At 35.1% G+C, this 12901-nt stretch overlaps 1 protein-coding gene across 1 annotated transcript; it reads left to right on the top strand.

Moving 5' to 3' along the window:
* The first annotated feature begins 1569 nt into the window (after nucleotides 1-1569).
* On the top strand, nucleotides 1570-12626 carry Rab19 (RAS oncogene family member Rab19). The gene is made up of 6 exons (XM_027377640.2): nucleotides 1570-1669; nucleotides 4672-4910; nucleotides 5967-6051; nucleotides 6785-6883; nucleotides 7179-7336; nucleotides 8093-12626. Exons 2-6 carry the CDS (start codon nucleotides 4701-4703, stop codon nucleotides 8198-8200), a joined length of 660 nt encoding a protein of 219 aa, XP_027233441.1. The 5' UTR covers nucleotides 1570-1669; nucleotides 4672-4700; the 3' UTR covers nucleotides 8201-12626.
* Nucleotides 12627-12901: the final 275 nt, after the last annotated feature.

Raw genomic sequence — 12901 nt, 5'->3', positions numbered from 1 at the left:
TGATGAAAATAAAAACAATAGTAATTATCATTAGCAGTATTAGTACGAGTAATAGTAGTACTAATAATAGCATTTGTACTAGTAGTAGTAGTAGTAGTAGTAGTACTACTACTACTACTACCAGTACTACTACTAATACTAATGCTATTACTACTACTACTGCTACTACTACTACTACTTCTAATAATGATGATAATTATAATAGCAATACCACTACCAATTAGATCTTTTTTTGAAGTGATAATAAGGAGAGACGAAATGGGAAGGTGAAGAGGAGTGAAGAAAGATGGACGAGAAACCAGAAAGAAAAGAGAGAAACATAAAAGAAAAAGAAGAAAGTCGGAGAAGTAAGAATGAAAGGGACGAGATAAAACAAGGGAGGAGGAGAAAAATAACAAGGGATGCAAGAGATACTGGTGAAATGAGAGAAGAGGAGTGAGGGAAATAGAGAAGAAAAAAGAAAAGGGAAGGAGGAGAGGGAAAAAACGAAAATAAATGCGAAAATTAAGGGTTAAAGGAACAGAAGAGAAAATCAAAATAGAATAAAAGGGGACATAGAGAGAAGAAACTATAAGAGAGGGAAGAGAGGGAATTAAAAGAAAAGGGGAAAGAGAGAAATGACGAAGTGAAAAGAGGGGAGAGTAAAGATTACGCAGAAAATTACTAAATGAATGGGGTTTCATAAGAAATGAAAGAATTAAGAAAGCAGATCAAGAAGAGATAACCAGAGGAAGAAGTGAGAAGGAAAAGAAGGAGAGGGGACAGGATAGGGTTGAATAAATAGAACATCTGATTATGTAAGAGATAGAGAAGGGATGGAAGAAGAGGAAAATATTATTTGAATTTAAAATGATGCAATAAAGGACAAAATGAAGAAATGGAATCAATGAACGAGCAAAGTTGAATTACTGAGAAGGTACAAAGTATATCAGGAAAGAAATCTTTAGAAAAGGACTGCAAAATTACATTATTTCAGAATCAAAGAAGCTCTTTAAACCACTTAGAAGAGGTTGGTTATACTGGTGTTTGAAACTTGAATACTGAAGTTATTGAAAAAACAATTGATTTTAACAGTTGCAGTAACAGTATCTCAGTTGACATTTCGAATTATTATATAAATACAATCTGACGTTCGGCGCGTCGAGTGTTCTAATTATTGTATTTGATATATATATATATATATATATATATATATATATATATATATATGATTATTGATACGCCAAATGTATAACATAATTTTTGTTTATATATGGTTAATGACGTCATACCCAGACACCTTGCACGCATTCTCTACTAAGTGAAATTTCATATGATATATTCCAACCACCTGAATTAAAGATGAACATATCTTATTTAATGTTGAAAATAAGTAAAGCATATCTAGTTTATTTAATCTACTATAAGTGAATACATTTTGAAATTCATCATGAAATTATATTCTCATTCGCCTTATTTCGACTCGACCATAGTTCATTTGAATACTAAAGGATGACATAGATAAATGAAATTTTCATATCACTCTTACAAACAGGCATACCATTATAAATATTCCCATATCTTTAATTTAATAACGAACGCTTACGGTTTGTTTTTATCCGTGTTTTTCTTTTTTTCTTTGCTTGGTGTTCTTGTTGTTCTCTCCGTCCACCTGTTGATCCAGGCTGAGGTAGGTCTTTTCTCTTATAATTGTATGTGGAAGATAATAAGGGGAGTTGTCTCTGATTTAAGATAAGATACACAGAGGAATGATGAATAATTTATTGTCATCATTTTTTCGTGTTTGAAAAAGATTTTAGGGTGTGATTTTCGTCTTTTTTAGGGGGGATGATCTTCTGGATGACTTTTATTGTTTGTTTTTGTTAATGTTTTATTGGAGATTTTTGGTTTTGTTTGATTGTGTTCAGAGAAGGAATTCTGTAGTTGAATGGATATTGTTGTCTGATGACGAAACAATTGTTCTCTTCATGATAATATAAAGTGTAACTTCAGGATTCTAGTGATCAGAAAAAAGTGAAAGGACAGGGGGAAAATATTGTCCATTTGACAGTATGCAAATTGAGAATAATTTGTTGAATCTGAAGATTATTTGACCAATAGTATCACTTGTCATGCCTTAGGGTAATTCAACATGCCTTCTTTAGTATTACTTAAGCTGAATACAGTATAATGCTATATTGCTGATAAGATGTAGGCTACTTCTTAAAGTAAGGTATATATAAAGGTTTTATTTCTAGTTAAGAATATTACCAGTGTGATGTTAAACTTAAAATGTACTCAAGTGAATGGGCAATGTGTTTTAGTGGTAGTAAAGTATAATATTTGTTACATGACTTTACTGCTTACAGATGTTTATAATTTCATAGAGTTAACTAATGACTTGAGTGTTTTTAAATGGTTTCAGAAAGCATACATCTAGAATAATCTATCCTAGTATTCTCAAAAGTTCATCCCAAAATGTAGGAAATAACTGATCAAAATCGTGAGTGCAAATCTTGCCTCCAACTTCAGTATATAAATTGATATTGTGAGTACCAAGACCAAAATTCAAAGAAAAGTTTGAATAGATTAGATTAATACAGGAGTAAGTTGCTACCGGGCATGAGGAAGTGAAGAGAAAACTGAGAAGACCAAAACCATGATAACAAAATAACATCAGAATCAAGGACTGACAGTGTTAAGAAAGTTTAAGGATAAGGAGATTTGGAGGTTGCATAGTTCAGTGGCCCAATGGTCATTGATGATGGTTGGAAGTGGTTATTTGGGCTAACTTTTTCCTTCAGCAACATTATTTCAGATACATATATCAGGGAATGAATGAACCCTATCCTAATTGCAGAAATTGTGATAAAGATCAATAAAACCTCAACACAGAAACTTCCCCCTTGAACCCCCTCCTTATCTCCTCAATTCCATAGCTGAAGGTTCTCCCACCCCCTCCCCCCCTCAATCACTTTCTCCCTGTCTATGGTTACTGCCCCTGGACCTCTTCCCAATGACCCCCTTTCCTACCTGATTGCTTCATCCATTTCAGTTTTCAATACATTTAACACATACAACCCAGATGATGTGACCATCACATCATGAAAAAAATTAGCTTGAGGTGTAGTTGATGTGAACTTACCATCATGAAAAAATTTGGTTGAGCTCTGGGGTGACAGGAACTTGCCATCATGAGAATTTTAGCTAAAGGCTGGAGTGACAGGATTGACTCGCTACAAGTGCACAAAACTTTAAGAGAGTGATTAGACTCAGCAGGAATTTAGGAAGGGGTTCTTACATCATATCCTTCAGTAAACAAGCGTGGAATGAACCATTCATGAGCCATGACTGGAAGAGTGCAGGCTCCAGAGAGGACACTTTTTCCATGCTCAGGGTCCTGTTCCTGCACACCGTGACCAGCAGGGCAGGTTGTATTACAGAAAACTTAAGAGGAAAAAATAAATTCTTATTTTCATTATTATTTCACAGAATTCTGGACAACCTAAGGAGATGTTATGAATTTATTGCATGAAAAACTGTCTATTACTATCTGGATGCAGCATAAATGACAAATACAGACAATGGAAAATATCAAAAAAGGAAAAAACACTTTTTTTTTATGTATTTCAGTAAATAAAACAGAAATTGAAATAAAGGAATATATTGAAAGTCCTGTACATAATGATTGGTCCTAAAGTCATAAGCTATATGCAAGACAGTCTATGCAGCTTTCCACTTAGAGAAGCTTTTTGCTGTGAGGATAGGGAAGGTTAGACCTAGTCATGGTAGGCTCGTGTGCCATTTTTGCAACCCATTTTTGTGGATTTTCTAATACTGATTCACTTCTACATATTAATTTTGATATCAGTAAATGTAGTTTCCATTGCTTCTAAGACTGATCATAGTCAGAGTGGTCCCTTTGTATACTGTAACCCATTAGGTCCAAATACCATGCAGCCCATAAATGGACCAAAATCTGGCCATTAGGCTTCGCTACTTGAGTGGCAACTCTCCTAGAGGTATGTTTTTTAGGGGCGCAGGGACACTTGTGTGGTATCAAGTCCTCCCAGCCTCAGGTTTGCAATGTTATCCCATCGTCTGCACAAGCTCCTCCTCCTCTTCCTTTTTTTTTCCTCTCATTTTCCAAGGTTTATATTTGTCACTGGATATGCTATATTATCAAGATGGAAATATTATCTCCTTAGGTAGTCTGCAACTTTGTTGATTAATAATAACAACAAGGAACATTGTGTTAATTTGTTTCATTTTAAAATATTCTTGTTTTATTTAGTTTTCTGTAACACACCCTATGCTGCTGGTCACTGCAGTCAGGAATAGCCATGGCTTACGAGAGGTACATTCCACCCTCATTTATTGGTAGAAATAATGCCCGCTGCCTCTAATCTTCCTCCAAGAACTTTGTGCACTCATAGCGAGTCATTTTTATCACTCCTGCCTGTAGCTAAATGTTTACATGACTATATTCCCATCACCTGGCCCTTAGCCAAACTTTATCGTGATTTGACCATCTTATTCTTCAGATCCTATGGGTTAATTGAGATATATTGTTATTGTGTCAGTGATGTATTATGCAATATGTTAGATGTTATTACCCTAAGAATCAAGCAGAACATTTATTGATTATGAAAACAGTGATACTGATACACATCCTCTCTTCTTTACTGCTAGAGCAAGTCAGAAACACACACTGTTCCAAAATGACTTCCAACCAGCCCTTCAACACCAGCACACCTGCAGATGAGCAGTTTGATTTTTTATTCAAAATTGTTGTCATTGGGGACTGTGGTGTTGGAAAGACCTGTGTCGTCCAAAGGTTCAAGTCAGGCATGTACATCGAACGCCATGGCAACACAATTGGTGTGGATTTTTCAATGAAGACAGTTAACGTAGACGCAAAAAAAGTTAAGGTGAGTTTATATTCTTTTATATTTATGTCACTTGTCTGTTTCTTTTTCTTTTTCTGTTTAATTTTTTCTTTTTATTTTCTTTCTTTTATCTTTTTTACTTTTACTTTCACGAAGTTGTCATGGTGCACTCATCAAGGATGTGTCATAAGGATGCATATGCAAACAGCTCTCCTCAAACCTGTACTGCTCATCACCATGACTTAGCATCAACATTATTGCTGGCTGAAAATTTGTCAACAAGTTATGTATTTATTGTATTACTCCATATTCATTCACTTGAAATGATAAACTTATCTTGTGTAGAATTTGCCCCTTGATAAGTAGCCAGTGTAACTCCATGGGTACTGGTGCTAATCTCTGATATGGTTATAGGATGTTAATTGGTCATGTACCGTACTTTATGATATTTTAGTATTTTCTTTTTTCAGTGATTTAGTGGGCCTAGGAGAATGAATCACAATAATCCAGCCAACCATTAACATAATTATGAAGGAGTATATAAAAGGTATGAATGAGACTGGATATCTTCACAATACAAGAGATGTATTTGACCGGTTTTGATTACGTTTTCATCAGAAATACATGAATTTCTGATGAAGACGTAATCAAAACCAGTCAAATACATCTCTTGTATTGTGAAGATATCCAGTCTCATTCATACCTTTTCTGCATTTGTCAACATGGATACGGTTCATGAGGGAGTATCTCAGTAGTTCTCCTAAATATTTTCCTGTAATGGCAAAATTCCACTGATGATATCTCATCACTCTTTCTATTGTGAATTTGATCACTACAAGATGTGTTACTATCTGGTATCACTTCATATCTTTTACTGATTTCCTTCTGTTCTTTTTTACTTTTCCTTCTGTATCATTTCTTTTCCAAATGATACACAATTATCATGAACATTTTGTTGACTGAATGTTGAGAGATTCATTATTTTTGTTGTTATTATTATTATTATTACTATTATTATTATTATTATTATTACAATTATTTTGTCACATATTTGATTATATTATTTTCCCTTAATTTTTTACATTTTTCCAACTTCAGCTCCAGATCTGGGACACAGCAGGGCAAGAACGCTTCAGAACCATAACACAGAGTTATTACCGCTCTGCTAATGGAGTAATTATTGGTAACATAGATTTTTTTATTTTTTTCCTTTTTTTGGGTGTTGTGCCAAAACTTTTTGTAGTGATAATTATTTTTAGATTGTTTTTGTGTGTTATGTTAGAACTATGTTTCTTTTAAATTAGATTGTTTACAAAAAGGCTAGATAGATGCAATGTTTGAATTTATCAGATTAAGGGTGTCAGACTCATGTGCATCAGCCAGCCAGAGAACAAAACTCTAATCAGTTTGCAGTCGCCTTTTAGGTTTCGGGTGGTTTAGTCTTCTCTCATGCTCAGTGAAAACTCGTACAAACAAGCATTAGTATGCAGGCCAGACAACCTGATATGAGCTGTTTGTGATCACTTTTTCTGTGAATAACAAAAAAAAATATGCTGTATTAGAGGTTTAGAAATTATATGAATTGTCTAAGGCATAATGTAGAATACAATTCCAAAGACCAAAGGGTCATTTGACCTGCAAAAACAACATGAGAATATATTATATGGGATATTCATGAAGACTAACACCAGTTTTATGTAAAACAAGGTATGGTTTAAGCTGCTTGCAGGTTACAGTCCTCTATGTTTGACACCCTTGCATTATATGGTAAATTCATTAAGGCCTAAGGTCAGTTTCTCTGATTATAATTTTAGATTTTAAAAAGATTTTGAAAAAGAAGTGAATATCAAGGGAAATAAGGAAATAACGCATTGATTATATATATTTCTATTCCTTTTTTTTTTTCTGCCTAACAGTGTACGACATCACAAAACGTTCGTCATTCCTCAGTGTGCAGAGATGGATGGATGAAGTGCGCCGATACACCCATCCACAAGTTGCAATTGTTCTTATTGGTAAGTGAGAGAGAGAAAGAGAAATTATAGGTATTTATGGGGGGTGGGGGGTGAGTGTTACATGTGCATGGAGTGTGTAAATGAGTGTAAATGTGTGAGAATGAATGTGAGTGAGTGCATGTGTGAGAATGAGGGTGAGTGAGTGCATTTGTGAGAATGAGTGTGAGTGAGTGCATGTGTGTGTGTGTGCATATGTGAGTGTGTGTGTTCCTGAGTGAGTGAGTGGGTTTATGAAAGAGAAAAAAAGGTTTGTGTGTTTGTCTTTGATAGTATCTGAAACTTTAAAACTCAACAGGAAACAAGTGCGACCTGGAAACCCTGCGGGAAGTGGAATTTGAGGAGGCAGAGGCTTTGTGCGAGGTCGTGCCAGAGATCATGACAGTCATGGAGGTTTCAGCCAAGGACAACACCAATGTGGATGATACATTCTTCCACCTTGCAAGTGAGCTGAAGGTCAGTGAGTTTGATTTTGGAAGTGCAGAATATCTCTCTGTCTGTTCCTAATGCTCATTCTCATTCTCACTTCCATTCTCCTTCCTTTCACCCTCACTCACTCCTTTTCCCATTCCCTCTTCCTACCCCTCCCTATCCTTACCTTTGTCCTCTATCTCTACTCTCCCTTACCCTCACTCTAACCTTTACTCTCACCCTCTTACTCTCTTTTACCCATACCCTTACCCTCTCTTTCTCCCTCTCTTTCTCCCTCCCTCCCTCCTTCCCTCTCCCCCTCCATCATAGTCATTTACCATGAAATAGGATTTTGTTCCATGGGATATTGACTGTCACTATTAACCCATTGGCACTATGTACATGCACTGTTCACTGTTGATTGGTTTTGAGAATTTTGATGTAGATGGCTATACAAGTGCCAAGGGGTTAATTAGTAAGCATAACCTGACTTTATTATCCCATTCCTCTTTTTTTTTCCTCAAAGTTTGTATGTTTTTGTTTATTAGTATTACTGTTCTTATTATTAATATTATGATTATTATAAGTATTGATTTTTAGAAATTAAATCTTTCCAAAAATCAAGGAAAATGTTTGAAAAGTCAAATCAAGCTGCCCTAAACACTTTCTAGAGATACCTATGTGTTAAAAGTTAATAATGATAATGTACTAAAATCAGTGCTATGGGCATGTAGGTACTTCCAAAGTCAAGGAGTTAATGCTATTTCTTTTTCTTTTTATTCATCCTCTCGCTTTCCCCAGAATCGCCATGACTCTCTCCGCGACCTCATTCGGCCTGATCTCATCAAGCTTGGAAATACAGAGTCCCTTCGCCGGTGGCCTCGCTGCTCTCTGCCATGTTCACAATGATTGACGCAAGGTGCTTCGTCTTTATTCACTATAATCAGTCTTTTCAAAGGACAACAGCCAGCTCTGTTTTTCTTTTAAATTTCTGTGTTGTATATATTTTCAAAACATTCCCTCCACTGAAAGATTAGACCGTTCCAAATGAATCACAGTCTCTGCGCTACAGTATTTCCCATGATCAGTAGATTTCATGACTAAACAGGGGAAAGGATCTTAAATTGGTATGAATATTGTTTTTGTGTCAGATTGTTACACAATTCAGTTTGGTAAAACATTATCTGTGATATGTCAGATCTTTTAAGCTATTCTTTACTGTTACTTGTAAAGACAGAGTGAATATGTATTATTATTTTTTTCAAGTTTAGGGACAACAGGATCAAGTGATTGATTCTCAAGGTGATAGCTAGTCTCAAAGAGGTAGTGAAGTGGTTAAATATTAGAGTAAGTGAACTGTAGAGATTGTTGTTTTTTCCCTTTTTTCTTTTAACTTACCAGTTTAAGATGAAGCTTATTTAACAGCTTGTGTGTATGTGTATGCATGTGTTACAAGGTTCTCTTTATGATACTAGTTGTGAATATTTGTGTGTGTAATATGTTATGAATTTTGTTACTGTGTTTAGAATTTTGTGCTGCTATTGTGTTCAGTGTTATTCCCCCAAGTGAATTTAGTGGATAGTGTTGAACTGCCATCACTAAGTATTCCTGAATTTGACTTTCAGTATCAGGTGACTGAAAAAGGGACATGTGCAGATCAGCTAACAACCAGCATCAGGGCAAAGTGATCCAAACAATAAATGTGCCCATATTTTAAATGCTGATTTAGGGAAGGTTTACAATCTCTGAATCTCTGCTCATTTTTTAATCGAGTGTGTGGTGAAACACATTTCACTGTTTTGGTCTGAGGTTTTAACTATAGATGTAGCCCATTTCTTTTTTAATGCAGTTTAACTTGTTAATGTACCCTAATATGTTGATCTAATACTTCATAAAAGAAAAAGAAAATCTTAAGCATTACCTGGCAGACATTAGTCAGAACAGAGGTGATATAGCCCTAACAATGCAGATGATAGTAAAAAATGATCTGAATTACAGTAATGGGTAAATTTTTTTAACATGCAGATGCTTGGAGGCTATGGATACATGTCTTGTCCACTGGGATTCTTGCTAATTAATTTTGTTTAAACAAAACAAACAAGTGTTTAGGCACCAAATAGGCAGTTACATGGCCTATCTGATCTCATCTGTAGATACTATTCCTTGAATTAAGGAAATATGTTTTTATTTTTATTACATGGTATTATTATTATCATTATTACTACTGTTATAGTAATAATGATGTCAGTAATAATGATAATAATAATAATAAAAATAATATTATTAATAGCTTTAGAAAATTCATGGAGTCTGGTGAAATGAGATCAGGTTAGGACATTAATTGACCTTGTGATTTAGGGAGACACACGAACACGAACACACACACACACACACACACACACACACACACACACACACACACACACACACACACACACACACACACACACACACACACACACACACACACACACACACACACACACACACACACACACACACACACACACACACACACACACACACACACACACACACACACACACACACACACACACACACACACACACACACACACACACAAGAAAAAAAAAATGAGAAAGTAAAAGTACAGTGGACAATATATGTATCCAGCACTAGGAGGCTAATTGTTGGTCAGAAGAAATGGATTCATTATGACACTTGTCAAGCAAGACATGTTTGAGAAAAAATAATTCACTCATTGCCACAGGGATTGGCATATATGGACATGCTAGGCCCACTGTGAGTTTAGTTTATTTTGTGCATATGTAGATGGCTCCACAACTGCTTACTCATCAGTGGTCAATTACTAGTACCACCCATCTCACTTGTTTACCCTTTTTTATGACAATTATAATGTCTATTAACATAAAAACAATAGCAATTTCTGAAAACTTGATGAAAGGGGAAATCAAGTAAGGTCATGAGGTTTACTAATTGGCCAAGTACTTGTGAAGCAATCTATACATAAACCTATTTCACAAAACAAAACTTCAGTGAATGTTACATGTTCTGGAGGCATTGGGTTTATTACTTTTCTCTGGTGATTGTTAGAATGCTGGCAATCACCATTTGTTCTTTATAATTAGGATAATATCAGGGAGGCTTTTGTAACAACCTCTTTCTTAGTATTGCCATTTTTTTATTTTACTGTTGACAGACAGCTAGTTGTGTCCTTTGGCAATCTTTTCTGAAGTGTCAGTCAGAGAGTAGTCATGCAGACATTACTTTCTCTGCCTGTTGTGTTCCACTGGCTGCCTAACATAAGGCATATTTGCTTTTCTTGATTTCTGATTAGGTCTGGAAGGCATTGATGTTCAGGAGACTCTGTCACTTAGCTATATCAGGACCAATGCAGAAGTTAAATACTCAAAAACAAAGTACAATATGCCTGTAGGTTTTTGTTTGTAGTTCTTATGGCCATTTAGTTGTGTAAATATATATTTTTAGACTTGTCTTTTTTCCAAACTACATTTGCTCTGAAGAATTGCTATTAGTATTTTGTAGTTAACCAATATTTTATGATAAAAATGTTTGCTCTTTAATTGAAGTAGATACCTTTGTGTTGTCTTTTTCTTTCTTTTTATACAAAATTTCTTCTAAGTTATCATAGGTGTATTTGTTTCTTTTTTAGATTCAGGCATGTAGCTTTTCCTAAAGTCTGTTTTAACCCTGCATTCTTATGCATATGTGTATGTATGTATATAATACCTTTTATTATTATATACAGAGGATACGTCAGTGAAAAGGCTTTGCATATTGTTACTGTTACAATTTAGATATTCATAGCTGTAAAACTTTATGGGTTCTTGTTTTTTACATTTTATTTTATATTTTGCCAATTCAAGAATTCCATTATATATTAGATGTGGTAGTTATATATTTCAGTAAGGCTAAAAAAAAATCTGTGTTGCATTTTCATTCCATGTTGATTTCCTGGGCACGTTTCCCTTATGCAGGAATAGACAGATGGACAATCTCTTCTTTTTGGCTGTTTCCTGCCTTCCTTTTTCCTGGATTTCCCTTTCATTCCTATCTCCTCCCCTTCCATTTTTCTTACCTCTTCCCTCTTTTCATTTTTTCCTTCTTTTTCCCTTCTCCTTCCCTGTTTCATTTCCCCCTTTTATTTCTTTCCTCCTTTCCTTTTTCCCTTCCATTTTTCCTCTCCATTCTTCCTTTTTTTAGTCCAGTCCATATCCTTTCATTCCTTTTATTTTGGTACCTTGGTCTCTTTTATGATTTTTCATTCTTTTCCTGAAAGCAGCTAGCTATTTAATTTGTGTGACCTACTACTATAAACATGGTGTTGTGATCCTCTCGGCATTGAGATTTAACGTAAACTTGTCCAGACTGTCAGCAAAGCCCTTGCTGTTATAGGTGTGATGATAACCTTTGAAAGGGTAATGAATAAAGGAACATGTTCATAGGAACACCTTATGCCATAGGTATATATTGATTCCTCAGTCTTTTCTCCGGTATTTAATACTGATATTTAAACCATTGAAACGAGTTTATTGATACCCCTCTTTTTTCTAGTGTTAAATGCTAATTTTTAAGCCATTGAAACATTATTGCATGCAGTGCAGCTCTGTTGTAGATGAACTGTTACCATTGCATTTGATGCATTCTGTGTAGTGAAATGAAAACCAGGGACCCGTATTTCTTCTTAGATATATTATTATGAATGAAACTAATGTAATATCTTCAAATAATCTTGTGATGTTTTTATCACTGTGTGATAGAATCTCATTCTTGCCTTAGATACTGTTCATGCTAATTGAAGAGTTATTTTAATGAAAATGAAAGCAAAATTATTCTTTCAGTGTCAAGGTAAAGGTGTAGGTGATATTGACTGAAAACTGCTATTTTTACATGGGTATATATACTTATTCTTTCCTTATATTTCTGCTATGTAAATAAATACTGAGAAAAAACGTTTTTTTCTGATAATTATTCACCTGATTGAGTTAATTTATGGTTATATCAACAGGTAATCATAATTGTTGTATAAATATTACATGTGGAACCACATACAAAGTGCTTGTACCAATTCACGAGATAGTAACAGGTAATTATGTATGGACTGTAGGGGTACTGTTGTCAATCATAGAAATTGTTCAGCGTCATGTATATCTACCACCCATCAAAGATCAAGGGTCTGGACTTACTGTAGTGCAACACAGTACTCATTCTGCACACAATCCTGTCTGGCACTTCCCTTCACATGGCTCTGACTGGATGTCATGTACTGTAGATAATAAAGTAAGTATGCCCACTGACAGTGTACAGTTACAAATAAAGCCTGGCAACCTGATCACTGCTCCATTTTTTTTCAATAATATGACAAGATCATCAAAATTCTGAAAATCCTGGAGGTTAAAATCCCAGACACTTATCTTTACTTGCCCCCCTCCCTGCCATTTCACCAAGAATCAACTCCAGCTTTGGTCAAATACTTGAAACTGACCCTCCCAATACCTTGCTCATTGTTGTTGTTGGGAGACTTAAGAGACAGAGGCTGGGGCCCAATGTTGGGGATTGCCCCTACCTTGGGCTTCAGCCCTTGCCTCAACTAATTTTGCTTGGTCT

This window comes from Penaeus vannamei, chromosome 25 (assembly GCF_042767895.1).
Source record: "Penaeus vannamei isolate JL-2024 chromosome 25, ASM4276789v1, whole genome shotgun sequence".
NCBI classification, from domain to species: Eukaryota; Metazoa; Arthropoda; class Malacostraca; order Decapoda; family Penaeidae; genus Penaeus; species Penaeus vannamei.
This window is presented reverse-complemented; position numbering and strand designations above follow the sequence as displayed.